We start from the raw sequence: 12754 nt of genomic DNA, 5'->3' as shown, positions 1-12754 counted from the left end.
CCCCCCATCACTGAAGGCAAAGCCGGAGTCCCAAATAACTTGGGGGAAAGCCCCCAAAGTCGGAGCACTCCAAATCCAGAGCAAGTCCAAGACCCTCATCGCCCAAGGCAGATCCCGGCAAAAGTGACTCGCCCCCATCGTCTAAGGCTAATTCAGATTCCGCAAGAACCAGGGAAGAATCCCTTCAAATGTTGAGAGTCCCCCAACCTCAGCGCAAATTTCAGATGCCCCACTACCCAGAGAAGAGGCCCCTAGAGAGGTTGGGACCCCCTTAATCCCCAGGGCAAACCCACACTACCCCAGGAGTAGCCTTAGAAGTCCCCTGTCTCCGATACTATCCCTTGGGACCCGGCACCTCAGTCCCACCCGCAGCAGCACCGCGGACAGCTCCCGGCATCTGGGCCCCTCCCCGGGGCTGGGGTCCCAGCGCCCAGCCGACCCACCCCCACGCCGCCGACGCCCCTCCCTCCCTCCCGCGGCGGGCGGACGAGCACGCGCCCAAGCCCCCTAGCCCCCGCCCGCCTCAGCGAGGGCGCGCATCAGCCCCCTCCCCTGGGCGCCCCCGAGACCTGAAGTGGCGGAGGCGTTGATGGGGCCTCCCTGCGGCGGGCGGGCGGGTTCTCGCCCCTCCACTGCGACGGCGGCGGCAGCGGTGGTGACAGCTGAGTCTCCGGCGGACGCGCGCCCCCTCCCCCGCCCCCGCGCCGCGGCAGCGCGCCCGCCCGCGCGCGCCCCCTGCCTGCCTCGGTGCCCGCCTCCCTGCCGGGCCCCAGATGCGGGTGGAGAAGAAATCATCACCCTCCCTAAAGCGTGGAGTGGGGGGCGGGGGTTCTGCGCCATCTCAGATGATTGGGCTTGGTCCAGAACAATCTAACGAGAGGGGGAAGGGGCCCTAGGGCCAAACAGCGGCGGAGAGGGGCTAGGGGGTAGGCTGGAGCCTGGCCTACCCCAGCGATGTGAGGGCGGTGAGGTGGGGTGGGCTTCTGAATCATCTCTGATGGGAAGGGGCTCAGATTCCTGGCTACCTCAGCTACACAGGAGTGGAAAATGTGGGGGGGGGCCTGGACTCTTTAAGACTTCAGTCCAGAATAATCTCCCAGTGGGAAAAAGGCAGGGGACAGGGGTACCTTAACATATCTATCTCTAGTGGGTTCGAGTCCCAGACCCATCTCTAATGAACTTGAGTTGGGAGGAGAGGATGGAAGCCCTTAACCATTTCATGGGGGGGGGGGGGCGGGGGGAGTGGAACACAGGGGTTCACCATGGCGGGAATCAAATCATCTTTGACTGGGGAGACTGGGACCTGGTTCCTGAACCATCTTTGGTTGCAGAAAACTTGTACTGTGTCTTCGTAGAAGGGTTGCTAATTATCCCGGGTCAGGTAGATAGGTGAGACCAGGATCATCTCTGTTTGGGATTAGGAAAATGTTCACTGGGCCATCTCTCATGGGGCCATCTCTTATGGGGGTCAGAATCCAGCATAGTTTCTATAGAATGCAAAGGAAGGAGAGAAAGGCAACATTATCTCCTGAGTCGTCTCTAATGAAGAAGGGGCTCTAGACCACCCCTGTTTTGGGGAGATCCTAACGGGTGTGCAGATCATCTCCAAAGGGGCAGAGCCTGATTCCTGGACACTTTTAAAGGGGTGAAGTCTTGGTCCTGGACCACCTCTGACCGAAGCTGCGCTCTGGATTTCTGGTCCACCCGCGCCTCCCCGCATACCCCTCTCCTTGTCTCTGGTTCCTCTCCCCAGCAAAGCACTTCTCACGAATCTCCTGCGGGTAAGGTGAGATCAGCGCGCGTCCCCGCGGGACCCTTAGGCGCGGACGCGCGCCGTTGCCAGGGGCGCCCAAGGCCCCTCCCTCCATCCCCGCCTCCCCGCGCCCGCGTGGGCGGAGGGACTTGAGGAGCATGCGCACTGAGGCCAGGATGCGCACGCCTCCTGGCGGTGCCAGGTGAACATCGCTCCGCGACCCACTTAGACGGGGCGTCCCTGCCCCCACCACGCCTCTGCCCTGGAGCACTTCCCTCCTTAGCGAAGAAGTCCCGCGCCCAGCACAGCTGGAGTTCAGCTAGAGTTCCTACCTCGTGGCAGTCTCGGAGGAAGTGCTGCAGCCCAAGCTGGTCGTGTAGCTTCTGCAGCCATTGCTGGGCCCGTAGTTGATTTTCTTGGCTCCTGGGGATGAGGAGATAGGAGTTGGGGGAAGCCTGAGTTTGGGGGTGCTAGCAGCAAGCCTGTGAGGACATCGAACTTGGCAGGGCTAGGAACCTGGGGCATATGCACGAGCGAGGAAGAGGAGAGAGCAATGTGGGGATGCGAGGAAAGGCAAAGAAACATCAGTGAAGGCAAAGCCAGAGACAGCTGGAGAGGACAGAGGGGAGGGGGAAAGGGACAGAGACAGGTAGATATCTGGAAAGAAAGAAATGCAGACACTAAGACACAGACACAACCCCACAGAGGGAGATAACAGAGAGCTACGGACAGAGTAAGAGATTCCGAGGGAGATAAAAACTTAGAGAACAAGAGACTCCTGGAGAGAAAGACAGACCAGGAGGGAGAGGCAGATTGACTCAGAGAGACAGAGGAGGATGCAAGGACCTAGACAGATAAACAGAAACACACGCAAGAACAGAGACAGAGAGACAGAGACCTCAGAAAGAGTGACTGACAGAGACTCCGGAGAGACTGAGAAAGAGGCCCAGAGACAGAGGAAATAGGAAAGACAGAGAAAAAGAAATGAAGCAGGCTGGTGCCAGAGACAGAGATCGAGACCACCACAGACAGGGAACCAGAGGGAAAGGAAGGGGCTGAGGGAGACTTGGGAGGGAGAGCCCAGAAAGGGACAGGTAGAGAAGTGGCAAGATGCCACCCGTAAGACACAGCCAGCCAGACAGAAGGCTGCAACGGAGCTGAAAAGAGGGATGAAAGCAGGGCATGGGTAGAGCAGGGCTGGAGCCGCAGGGAGGCCAAGAGAGGCAGGCCCCGCCAACCTGGAGCCAGCAGGCATCACAGCCCCAGGCAGCCTGGCCTCCTGCCTGCAGTGCAGGCAAAGCGCCCAAGAGGCCTGGCAGAGAGGGCTGAAAGGGTCCCACTTCACTGTGCCTTGAACAAACAACTCCCAGCTCAGAGCGCTGGCTGGCATTGGCTGTTTCCTCTGCCTGGAACGCGCCTCCCCTCAAAGTGTACTTAAATGTCACCTTCTTAGCAAGACCCCTCCTGCCCGCTGACCAACACTTTCTGGCTTTCTTTTCTTCTTTTTAACGTTCTCCTTCGCACTTAACACTATCCAACACACTGTATATATCCCATATTTATCCTGTCTTCCCCATAGGATGTCATTCCACGAGGGCAGGAATTTTTATCTGTTTTGCTCACCCCTGTATTCCCCAGTGCCTAAAAAAAGGAGCCTGGCACACAGTAGGTGCTCAATACGTTATTTGATGAGTGAAAGAAAGCAAGAGAGACATAGAGGGGACTTCTCTCGTGGCCCACTGGTTAAGAATCTGCCTGCTAATGCAGAGGGCATAGCTTTGATCCCTGGGCTGGGAAGATTCCACGTACCACGGAGCAACTAAGCCCATGCGCTGAAACTACTGAGCTCTCTCTCTAGAGCTCGTGCTCTGCAACAAGAGAAGCCCATGAGCAGCAATGAAGACCCGGCACAGCCCCAAATTAATTTTAAAAGACAGAGAGAGACAGGCAGAGAGAAAGAGGGAGGTCAGAAACAGAAGTAAAATGTCTGAGAAAAAGAAAGAGGCAGCAGAAAAGACAGATGTAGATCTAAGTAGAGAAAACAGGGAGCGAGGAGACAGAGAGACATAGATTACAGAGAGATGGAGGCAAAGAGATGGCGCGTGCGAGAGGAAGTTACAAAGGTAACCGAGCACACCGCTGGACGGAGGAACGTGAAGGGCCAGAGACAAGCCGAACGTGGACTCCCTCCTGCTCAGATTCAGCTCAGGAAACAGGAAATGCCTCTGAAATGGAACTGAACTCAGTCCCTCCAGGCCTTCACCAGCCAACTTGTCCCAGGGATGAGAGGAACCCTTTGTCTCCTGGAGGGTGAGAAAACAGCCGTGACCTCTGGCCAGTCTGTTCCCCTCTCTGAGCCTCATGTGCCAAATGCAGACAAAACGCAAGAACATCTTTTCACGCAGGGCAGGGCCAGGTTCCAGGGGAGGTGAGCCCCATGGGGAGAGAGGAGTGACTTGCCCTGAATCTCACAGGTTGACAGGCAGAGCTGGGACTGGGACCCGGCCCTGTCTGACCCCAGGGCTCCCTCAGACCCCTGCACCTCTTCCATCCTGGACCTGCCAATTCTGCCCATGCTTCCCCCAGCCCCGCCCTGACCATTCTTGACCATCCTTGCCAGATGGCATGAGAGCTCTGTGAGGGATGGAACCGTGTTCTGATCCCATTACCAGGGGATGCCCGGCACTGCCCCACATGGAGCCAGGAACACAGCATGGACTCAGTCCCTGTTTAAATGGCTGAAGAATAAATGAATAAACAATAGAACGAAAGAAGCAAGTAATGACTTCAAGGGAAGAAAGGCATGACTCAGAAGAACAGCCCTCCAGGCTCCTCCTCCTGATTCTGCAGAGCCTGGTGGAGAGTAGATACTCAAGAAAGGTGAAGGACATCCCTGGTGGTCCAGCAGTTAAGAGTCCGCCCTGCAATGCAGGGGATTTGAGTTCGATTCGTGGTTAGGGAACTAAGATTCCCACATGCCTTGGAGCATCTAAGCCCGTGTGCCGCAACTAGAGAGTCTGTGGCATGCAGTGAAGATCCCGTGTGTGGCAACTAAGACCCGATACGGCCAAATAAATAAAGCCAATACATTAAAAAAAAAAAAAAAAAAGAACATGGAGTAAAAGAAAGGTGCCAGGCCTGGAGTTGGGGACACTAGATCATGAATTTGTTTCCTCAGGATGAGAATCCCCATACAAGTTTCCTTTAGAAAACTCCACCATCCATTCCCCAAATGAATTTAGGGGAAAAGGATGCCAGAGCCAGACAGATGAGGGGCTGGGGCCTCGGGACTCTTGACAGTGGTGGAGGGATGGGGTATGATTTCTGTCGGGAGACAAAAGGCAGAGGAGTATTAGGCTCTCCTCCTGCCTCACTCATGCCAGAGAGGAGAAAGCTGGGGTCACGAGGACGAGGAGAAACAGTGACGACAGGAAGAAGCAGGCCTGAAGGAAATCCTGTAAGGACTCTGGTGCTGTGTTCAGTCGCTAAGTGGTGTCCGATTCTTTGTGATCCCACGGTAACTCTTTTCGACCCCACAGACTGCAGCTCACTAGGCTTCCCTGTCACTGCTTGAGGGCTGGACTATTTCTTAGGAAGGGATTGCTGTTTTGCCCAGGGCCTAGAATAGTGCTTGACACACAGTAGATGTTAACATTGTAACAACCAGACCTGCTATTCCAGGCTGAGGGCAGGCTTGGGAGAGAAACTTTTCACAGTATATATACTTCTCCAGCTTTGGGGTTATCAACCACAAGTTACCTTTTCACCAACATCAATTTAAATCAAATCTAAAGCAATATGGAATTAAGTAGAAATCAGAGAGAGACAGAATTTCCTGGAGGTCCAGTGCTTAGGACTCAGCTCTTCCATTGCAGGGAGCATGGCTTCGATCCCTGGTCAGGGAACCAAGATCCCACAAGCCTCATGGCTCGGCCAAAAAACGAGAGAGAAGCAGCAATGTGATGGAAGGAAAGGGAATTCTGGCCTCATCACCTCTCCTCTGCTGAATCCCAGCCCCTGGGCCCCGGGGGTCTGAGGGACCTACTTCTCCAGCAGCCGCGTCACAGCCTCCTGGGCCTGCTCCCCGTAGGCGTTGCCCTGTCTCAGCAGGCCGTCGGCGGCCTGCACGGCCAGCTGCATCTTCTGCTGGTTCAGCTCCATCGTGGTGAGGAAATCGCGGTGCCGTTTCAGTGCCTCCTCCGCCGACTCCACGGTGCCCGGCAGCTCCTGAGCTGACAGTGCCATCTCCTGGGGACGGGGGACGGGGGAGGCTCTGCTCGGCCCTGCTCCATCCAGGATCTGGGGGGGCTCCCCGCCTGCCCAGCCACCACTTTGCTCTCCCCTGCTCCCTAGGCTCTAGCACTGAACGTGCCAGGCGTGGCCCCACGTCAGGTCCTTGTCCCATGCTGTTCCCTCCAGATATCCCCATGCTGGCTCTTTCACTTTCTTCAGGTCTCTGATCTTCTGTCAAAAATATCATCCTCTCCACGCCTCCCCCCTCCCCCCCAGCTATCCCTTTACTCTGCTTTATTGTTTTTCATAGCATATTTGTCTTTAATCCCTAAATTGTGTCCAACTCTTTGCAACCCCATGGACTGTAGCCCACCAGGCTCCTCTGTCCATGGGATTTTCCAGGCAAGCATTCTGGAGTGGGTTGCCATTCCCTTCTCCAGGGGATCTTCCCGACCCAGGGAGTGAACCCGAATCTCCTGCTTGGCAGGTGGATTCTTTCCCACTGAGCCACCTAGGAAATCCCTTCATAGCGTATATCTGACATGATATTATATATGCAGTTACTTTTTTTATCATCTCCTCCATCTCCTCCACAGACACACACACACACACACACAAATGCCAGCCACATGAGGATGGGATTTTGTGTTCTGTTTCTTCTGTGCTCAGCTCCAGAAAAGTACCTGATATAGCGTAGGCACTCAGTAAGTATTTGATTAATTGATGAAGACTTAGCAGGCGCCATGTGACTTCAAGGAAGTCCCTTCCCTCTCTGGTGTTAGTTTTCTAACTGGTAACATGGGTGGGTCAGAATGAGCATCTCAAGGCCACCTCAACTGAAGTGTTTAGGAACCTCATGATTCTAGGGGCCTGCTTCCTCCAGCTCATCCTCCGTCTAAGCCAGCTTTCTCTTGACACCAGCACAGACTGTCATGCTTTCCAACAGATGCTCCTGCTCAGTCCTGTCTGACTCTGTGTGACCCCACTGACTATAGCCCACCCGGTTCCTCTGTCCATGGGATTTCCCAGACAAGAATACTGGAGTGGGTTGCCATTTCCTCCTCCAGGATCTTCCCAACCCAGGGATTGAACCCTCGTCTCTTGCATCTCCTGCATTGGCAGGCAGATTCTTTACCAGTAGCACTGCCTGGGAAGCCCATGTTTTCTAAAATGATTCCTAAAAGCTGGTACCTACTCTTGGACAATCTGAAAACTAGGTGTTTTTATCTTGTCCAAATCTTCAAACTTGGTTCCCATCTCAGAAAGATCCTTGAATTGGACCAGCTGTTCCCAGATAACCATGGTACTTGACTCCTCACACCATAATAAACGCAGTGACGCTGTGCAATCTGCCATTCCCAAGAAGATAGTCTGCCAACTTAGGCCCCCACAGCCACATAATCCACCATCATTTACTGACCACAAGAATCCCTCAACCTGAACCTTCCTGCCCTAACCTTCATCCTCTGTTATCCACCCCAAGAGCTTCTTTAAACCCCATTAACCATCACCAATCAAACTCATACTCTTATTTCCCTGCAGATAACCCACAAACCCAGGAAGTCACTCCAAAGAACGTCCAAGTACATTACTCACTCAGAACAGTCCACAAACTCTTAGTCACCTCTAACAGAGTAAGACACCCTCCTCCCCATCGTAATACTCAAATTCTGTTATACACACACCCACACTTGTTCACACCGGATTATTCACAAACCCAGCTATTCATACTAGATACCCGCGCCCCCCTCTCCCCCGCAGCATGAGGTACGCCAGGAACCCAGTGGTCCCCGCAAACACACTCCTCCATACAGTTTTCTGTTCCCGAAACCCCCTGCGGCCTCAGACCCCCACACGTGCCAACCCCCGACGCCGGCACCTGGTTGCGTAGCACCGCTCGTGCCTGGCGTAGGTCGCGCAGAAAGAGCTGGTAGACGTGCGCCTGGACCAGCGCCTCCCTGCGCGCCTCCCACAAGCCGAGCAGCTTGTGCCAACCAAGTTCGAGGTGTGGCAGCCACTCGTCGAGTGCCAGGCCCGGGCCCAGCTCCGCGCCGTCGCCCGCCAGCAGCGCCTCGCTGGCCGCCACGATGCGCGCGTAGTCCTCCTCTCGCTGGTCCACTTCCTCCTTGAGCGCCGCGTGGCGCGCCAGCAGGGCGTCCGCCTCTTCCAGGCTGCGGGGCAGGGGCCCCTCGCCGCCGCCCGCCGTCTCTTGGGCGCGCACCAGCCAGTCCAGGAAGGCGTCTAGGTCGTGCAGAAAGCGCTGCAGGCGTCCGGCCGCCGCCACCGCCTCGCCACAGGCCTGAGCCGCGCCGGCCAGAGCGCCCCACTCGGCGCCCAGTTCCTCCGCACCCTGATGCAGCCGCGCAGCCTGAGCCGGGAAGCGCACAGCCAGCAGGGCCGCCTCCTCCAGGAGGGCCGCCTGGCGCGGCTCTAGCGCTTGCAAAGCCGCCTCCAGGCCGCTAAGGCGCCACTGCAGGGCGCCGCCCGCCCGGGGCGCGCTCTCCACAGCCCTCCGCTTCTCGCGCACCTGGGCGCGCACCTCCGCCACCTCCAGCACATGGTTCTCCACCAGCAGCACCGCGCTCACCTCTTCTTTTCGCTGTTCCACCAGCTCCACGATGCGGTTCCACCTACCCAGGAGAAGCAGGGCAGCGTAAGGAAGACGGAGACCCCCGCCCCGCCTTGGGTGCGGAGGGCCCATGACCCTGGGTGGAACCCAGCCACTGTGTGACCTTGGAATGTCATCCTTATCTCCCCAAGCCCCAGTTCCTGCCTGTGTAAAATGGACTCTGCCGGGCACATTTGCTTAGAACAGCGGTTCTCAAAATGTAACCTGAGCGAGGGCAAAGCTATCTTCATCAAAATGCTAAGACGCTATTTGCCTTTTCACTTTCATTCTGTGCCGAGTGTACTGTGGAGATTTCCAGAAGCTACAGGAAAAAGACTGATTGCAGAAGCAGACCTGAGTACTCAGCTGCCTTCTCTTAAACCAGACATTAAAGAGATGTGCAAAAATGCAAAACAGGGACTTTCCTGCTGGTCCAATGGATAAGACTCCAATGGATAAGACCCCCTGCATTGGGGGCTGGGTTCTATCCCTGGTGGGGGAACTAAGATCCCACATAGGCAACTAGAGAAGCTCTCACTGCAACAAAGACTCAGCACAGCCAAAGTAAATAATAATTTTTTTTATGCAAAACAACACCATTTTTCTTGCTACATTTTTTTGTTTGTTTTGAAAAATAGTCACTTTTTCATTTAAAAAGTTATGTTACCATAGTCAGTTTATTATTGTTATTTTAATGACTATTTTACATTACTCAGTATTAATTTCTAATATAGTAAATACTGACAGATATAACCCATTAATCAAGCTCTTTGCGGGTCCTTAAATTGCTTTCAAGCATGCAAAGGGTTCTGGAACCAAAGAATGTGAAATCTGTCGGCTTATGACATCAGATAATATGTTGGATGCAATAAATAGTAGTTGAGCATGTTCTATAAGCCAGGTGCTGAGTCAAATTTATTTTATCCTAAAATAAATTTATGGGACTTCCCTCGTGGTCCAGTAGTTAAGACTCCACACTGCCAATGCAGTGAGCACAGGTTTGATCCCTGGTCAGGGAACTAAGATCTGTAGGTGCCGTCAAAAGATTTTTTTTTTTTAATTTGCTCTGTGCCCTCAAGCAAGTGATGATACTGCCGGACCACAAAATGCTAGGCTTCCCTGTCCTTTACTATCTCCTAGAGTTTGCTCAAACTCATGTCCATCAAGTCGGTGATGCCAGCCAACCATCTCATCCTCTGTCATCCCCTTCTCCTCCTGCCCTCAATCTTTCCCAGCATCAGGGTCTTTTCCAGTGAGTCAGCTCTTTGCATCATGTGGCCAAAGCATTGGAGCTTCAGCTTCAGTATCAATCCTTCCAATGAATATTCAGGGTTGACTTCCTTTAGGTTTGACTGGTTTGGTTTCCTAGCATGAATCTTTACAATTCTCCAAATATCTTGTTCTTTTATTGTTTATTTCTTAACTCTCTCTCTGTCCCCTCTAGAATGGACATAGCACAAGGGCAGAGATTAGGACTCTGAAATCAGAAGGGCTCAAGTTCAAATTCTGCTCTGGCCAGATCCACCATGTGAACTTGGGCAAATCATTTTCGTTTCTCTTTTCTCATTTGAAAAAAGGCAGATAATTATGTCCACTTCACTGGGTGTTTAATGAGTTCTTGTGGCTAAAGCACTGGCGCATCATCTCACTAATGGCCATAAATCACTAGCTGTCATTATCTTTTTAGGCCCTGGTGCCCTGGGATTGTTGAGGATACAGACGCTTGGAAATCACTGGATATTGGGATCTCACAGCACAGCAGTTAAGGGCACAGTCTGGAGTCAGACAAATTCAACTTCAAATTCAGGCTTGATCCCCACCTAATTTCCCGTGGGACCTTAGGCCACCTTTACTTCTCTGAGCTCCTGTTTCCTCCTTTCTTATATGGGTATTTACACCCCCACAGAGTTGCTGGGAAGACTGAAATATGTGGTCAAGGGCCTCAGCTCTGGATTCAGGCAGAACTGGGTTTGACTCCTTGCTTACTAGATTGAGTAATCCTGGATAAGGAATTCACCTCTCTGGATCTGTGTGTTTATCTATGAATCGTACCTTGCAAGAACTACTTGTAGTGTTCTAGGGGAAAGATTTAATTGGTTATTATTCTTAAAGAGTTCTGAATGCTGGAAACTTTACTATGGCAATTGGGATATTGGGAGATTTTTTTTTAAGTGCTTGGAAAAATTCCTGGCAGCTAGTGGATTCTCAATACATCATTTCTGAACAAGTAAATTAAGAGCCCATTGAAATGTATTCTATCCTCAATTTACCACATCATCGCTAACACTGGGCATTATCATTTTTTTTCAAGATTTTGCTAATTTACTAGGTGGCCTGCAGCCCTTATTCACTAGAAGGACTCATGCTGAAGCCGAAGTTCCAACACTTTAGCCACCTGATTTGAAGAGCTGACTCACTGGAAAAGACTCTGATACTGCGAAAGATGGAGGGCAGGAGAGGAAGGGGGCAACAGAGGATGAGCTGGTTGGATAGCATCACCAACTCAGTGGACATGAGTTTGAGCAAACTCTGGGAGATAGTGAAGGATGGGGAAGCCTAGGGTGCTGTGATCCAGGGGGTCGAATGAACAACAACAACAACAATCTTATCATCTCAGGAGTTTGAAAGGGCACATTCTTGACCTCTATAGTTGAGTGACTGAGGAAAAGAATGATAGGAAGAACTGGCCTGGGACTCAGAAGGACTTCCAGCCCCAGGCTTCACTTACCTGCTGTTGAGGTGGTCCTGGCAGGAACGCACCTCATCTGAGCTGGGGTGACCTCCTTCCACCAGTTCCTGAACCGTGTGGTTCACATCCAGGACACGGCCCATCAGACTGTTCATCTCCTGATCCAGACTCTCAAATCTGCGGAAGAAGGATGGACATGATCAGTGAGGCCTGGACCCTGGGGACCTGTTCACTGGCTTCTGTGAAACTGCCTTCTCCTGGTTCTCCTCTGAACTCTCAACCTCAGATCCTCAGGCTCCTCTGCTGCCTCCTTTTCTTCCACCTGCCACTTAAGAGTTAGGTCCCTCAGGGCTCTGCCCTGGGCCCTCTCAGCTTTCCCTCACATCCTGCCTGGTCCATCTCACCCACCCCCACAGCTTCCGCCCTTGCTCCCGAGCCCATCAGTCCCACATCTGTCTCCAGCCTCAACATTATCCCTTTTGAGCCTGTCCCCCACCTTAAAGCCTGCTGTGTTCTTTGTCTGGGCTCTTTGCTGTGACTCACACTCGCTTCAGCATCTCCCCTAGTTTGTTCTTCCTCTGGGTCTCCATCCCAGGGACAGCTCCCCTCCCTCCCTTCCCCCTCCCCACAACCCCGGCCATTCCCTAGGCCAGAGCCCTAAGCCTGTCTGCCCCCACGGCCTGTCCTCTTGGGTTCCTGCCCTGGTCCAGTCCTGTCCTCTCCTGTCTGAGCCCCCACTCTAGCTGCCTCTCTAGGCTCCCAGCCACCGTTCTCACCCCCTCCAGCCCACTCTCTATGTGCCAGCCAGAGAGAACCGTTTTAAGCTGGCTATGGTCTTCCCTTGTTTAAAACAATGTCCAAGGCTGTGGCTTGGGTAACTGTGGGCACAGTAACAGAGGGGACCAGACCTGTGTTTCCAGCAACGCCCAGCCCAAGGCCTGGAACAGAGCAAGGGCTCAATAAGTATCCACTGAATGAGTGGATGGATGAATATGCTCAGAGAGAGGGGTGCAGAGGGTCCATCCACTGACTTAATGACCCATCTCTAAGTCTGCCAACAGATAAATCAGTATCTAATATGTCCCAGGGTGGTAATTGCTATGAAGAAATGAAAAGTGAGGTGAGGGAAGAGAAAGCGACAAGGGTCAGAGCAGTTTTATTAGCTGGGGAGGTAACATCTATGCAAGGGGTAACATCCTTCCCATCTAGGGATGGGAGTCCCAGCGGAGGGATCATGCTGAGACATCTCTGGAGGTTAATATAGCCAAGTGACTATAAGTCTCACAGGAATAGCAGTAAACGCCCCTGGAATGCTCCCTGGACCCAGGCATTTGCTAATTACTTTGCACATTTACTGTTCTCCAGGAGCCCATGAGGTTGGGACCAGTAAATATCATTCCCATTTTGCTGGGAAGATCCCCTGGAGAAGGGAATTGCAACCCCATCCCAGTATTTCTGCCTGGGAAACCGC

At 53.2% G+C, this 12754-nt stretch overlaps 1 protein-coding gene across 1 annotated transcript in view; it reads right to left on the bottom strand.

The window, feature by feature from the left end:
* The window catches only part of SPTBN4 (spectrin beta, non-erythrocytic 4), a 75327-nt gene that overhangs the window by 36293 nt on the left and 26280 nt on the right, over window positions 1-12754 (bottom strand). The window contains exons 14-17 of the mRNA XM_052655941.1: window positions 11323-11460; window positions 7866-8616; window positions 5799-6001; window positions 2086-2176 (exon numbers count right to left, since the gene is read on the bottom strand). Of these exons, the coding sequence (XP_052511901.1) occupies window positions 2086-2176; window positions 5799-6001; window positions 7866-8616; window positions 11323-11460 (1183 nt within the window). The remainder of the gene's footprint in view (window positions 1-2085; window positions 2177-5798; window positions 6002-7865; window positions 8617-11322; window positions 11461-12754) is intronic.

The sequence above is a fragment of the Budorcas taxicolor genome, chromosome 18, assembly GCF_023091745.1.
Source record: "Budorcas taxicolor isolate Tak-1 chromosome 18, Takin1.1, whole genome shotgun sequence".
Classification (NCBI taxonomy): domain Eukaryota; kingdom Metazoa; phylum Chordata; class Mammalia; order Artiodactyla; family Bovidae; genus Budorcas; species Budorcas taxicolor.
The sequence above is the reverse complement of the archived record's forward strand: the minus strand, read 5'-3'. Positions and strand labels throughout refer to the sequence as shown.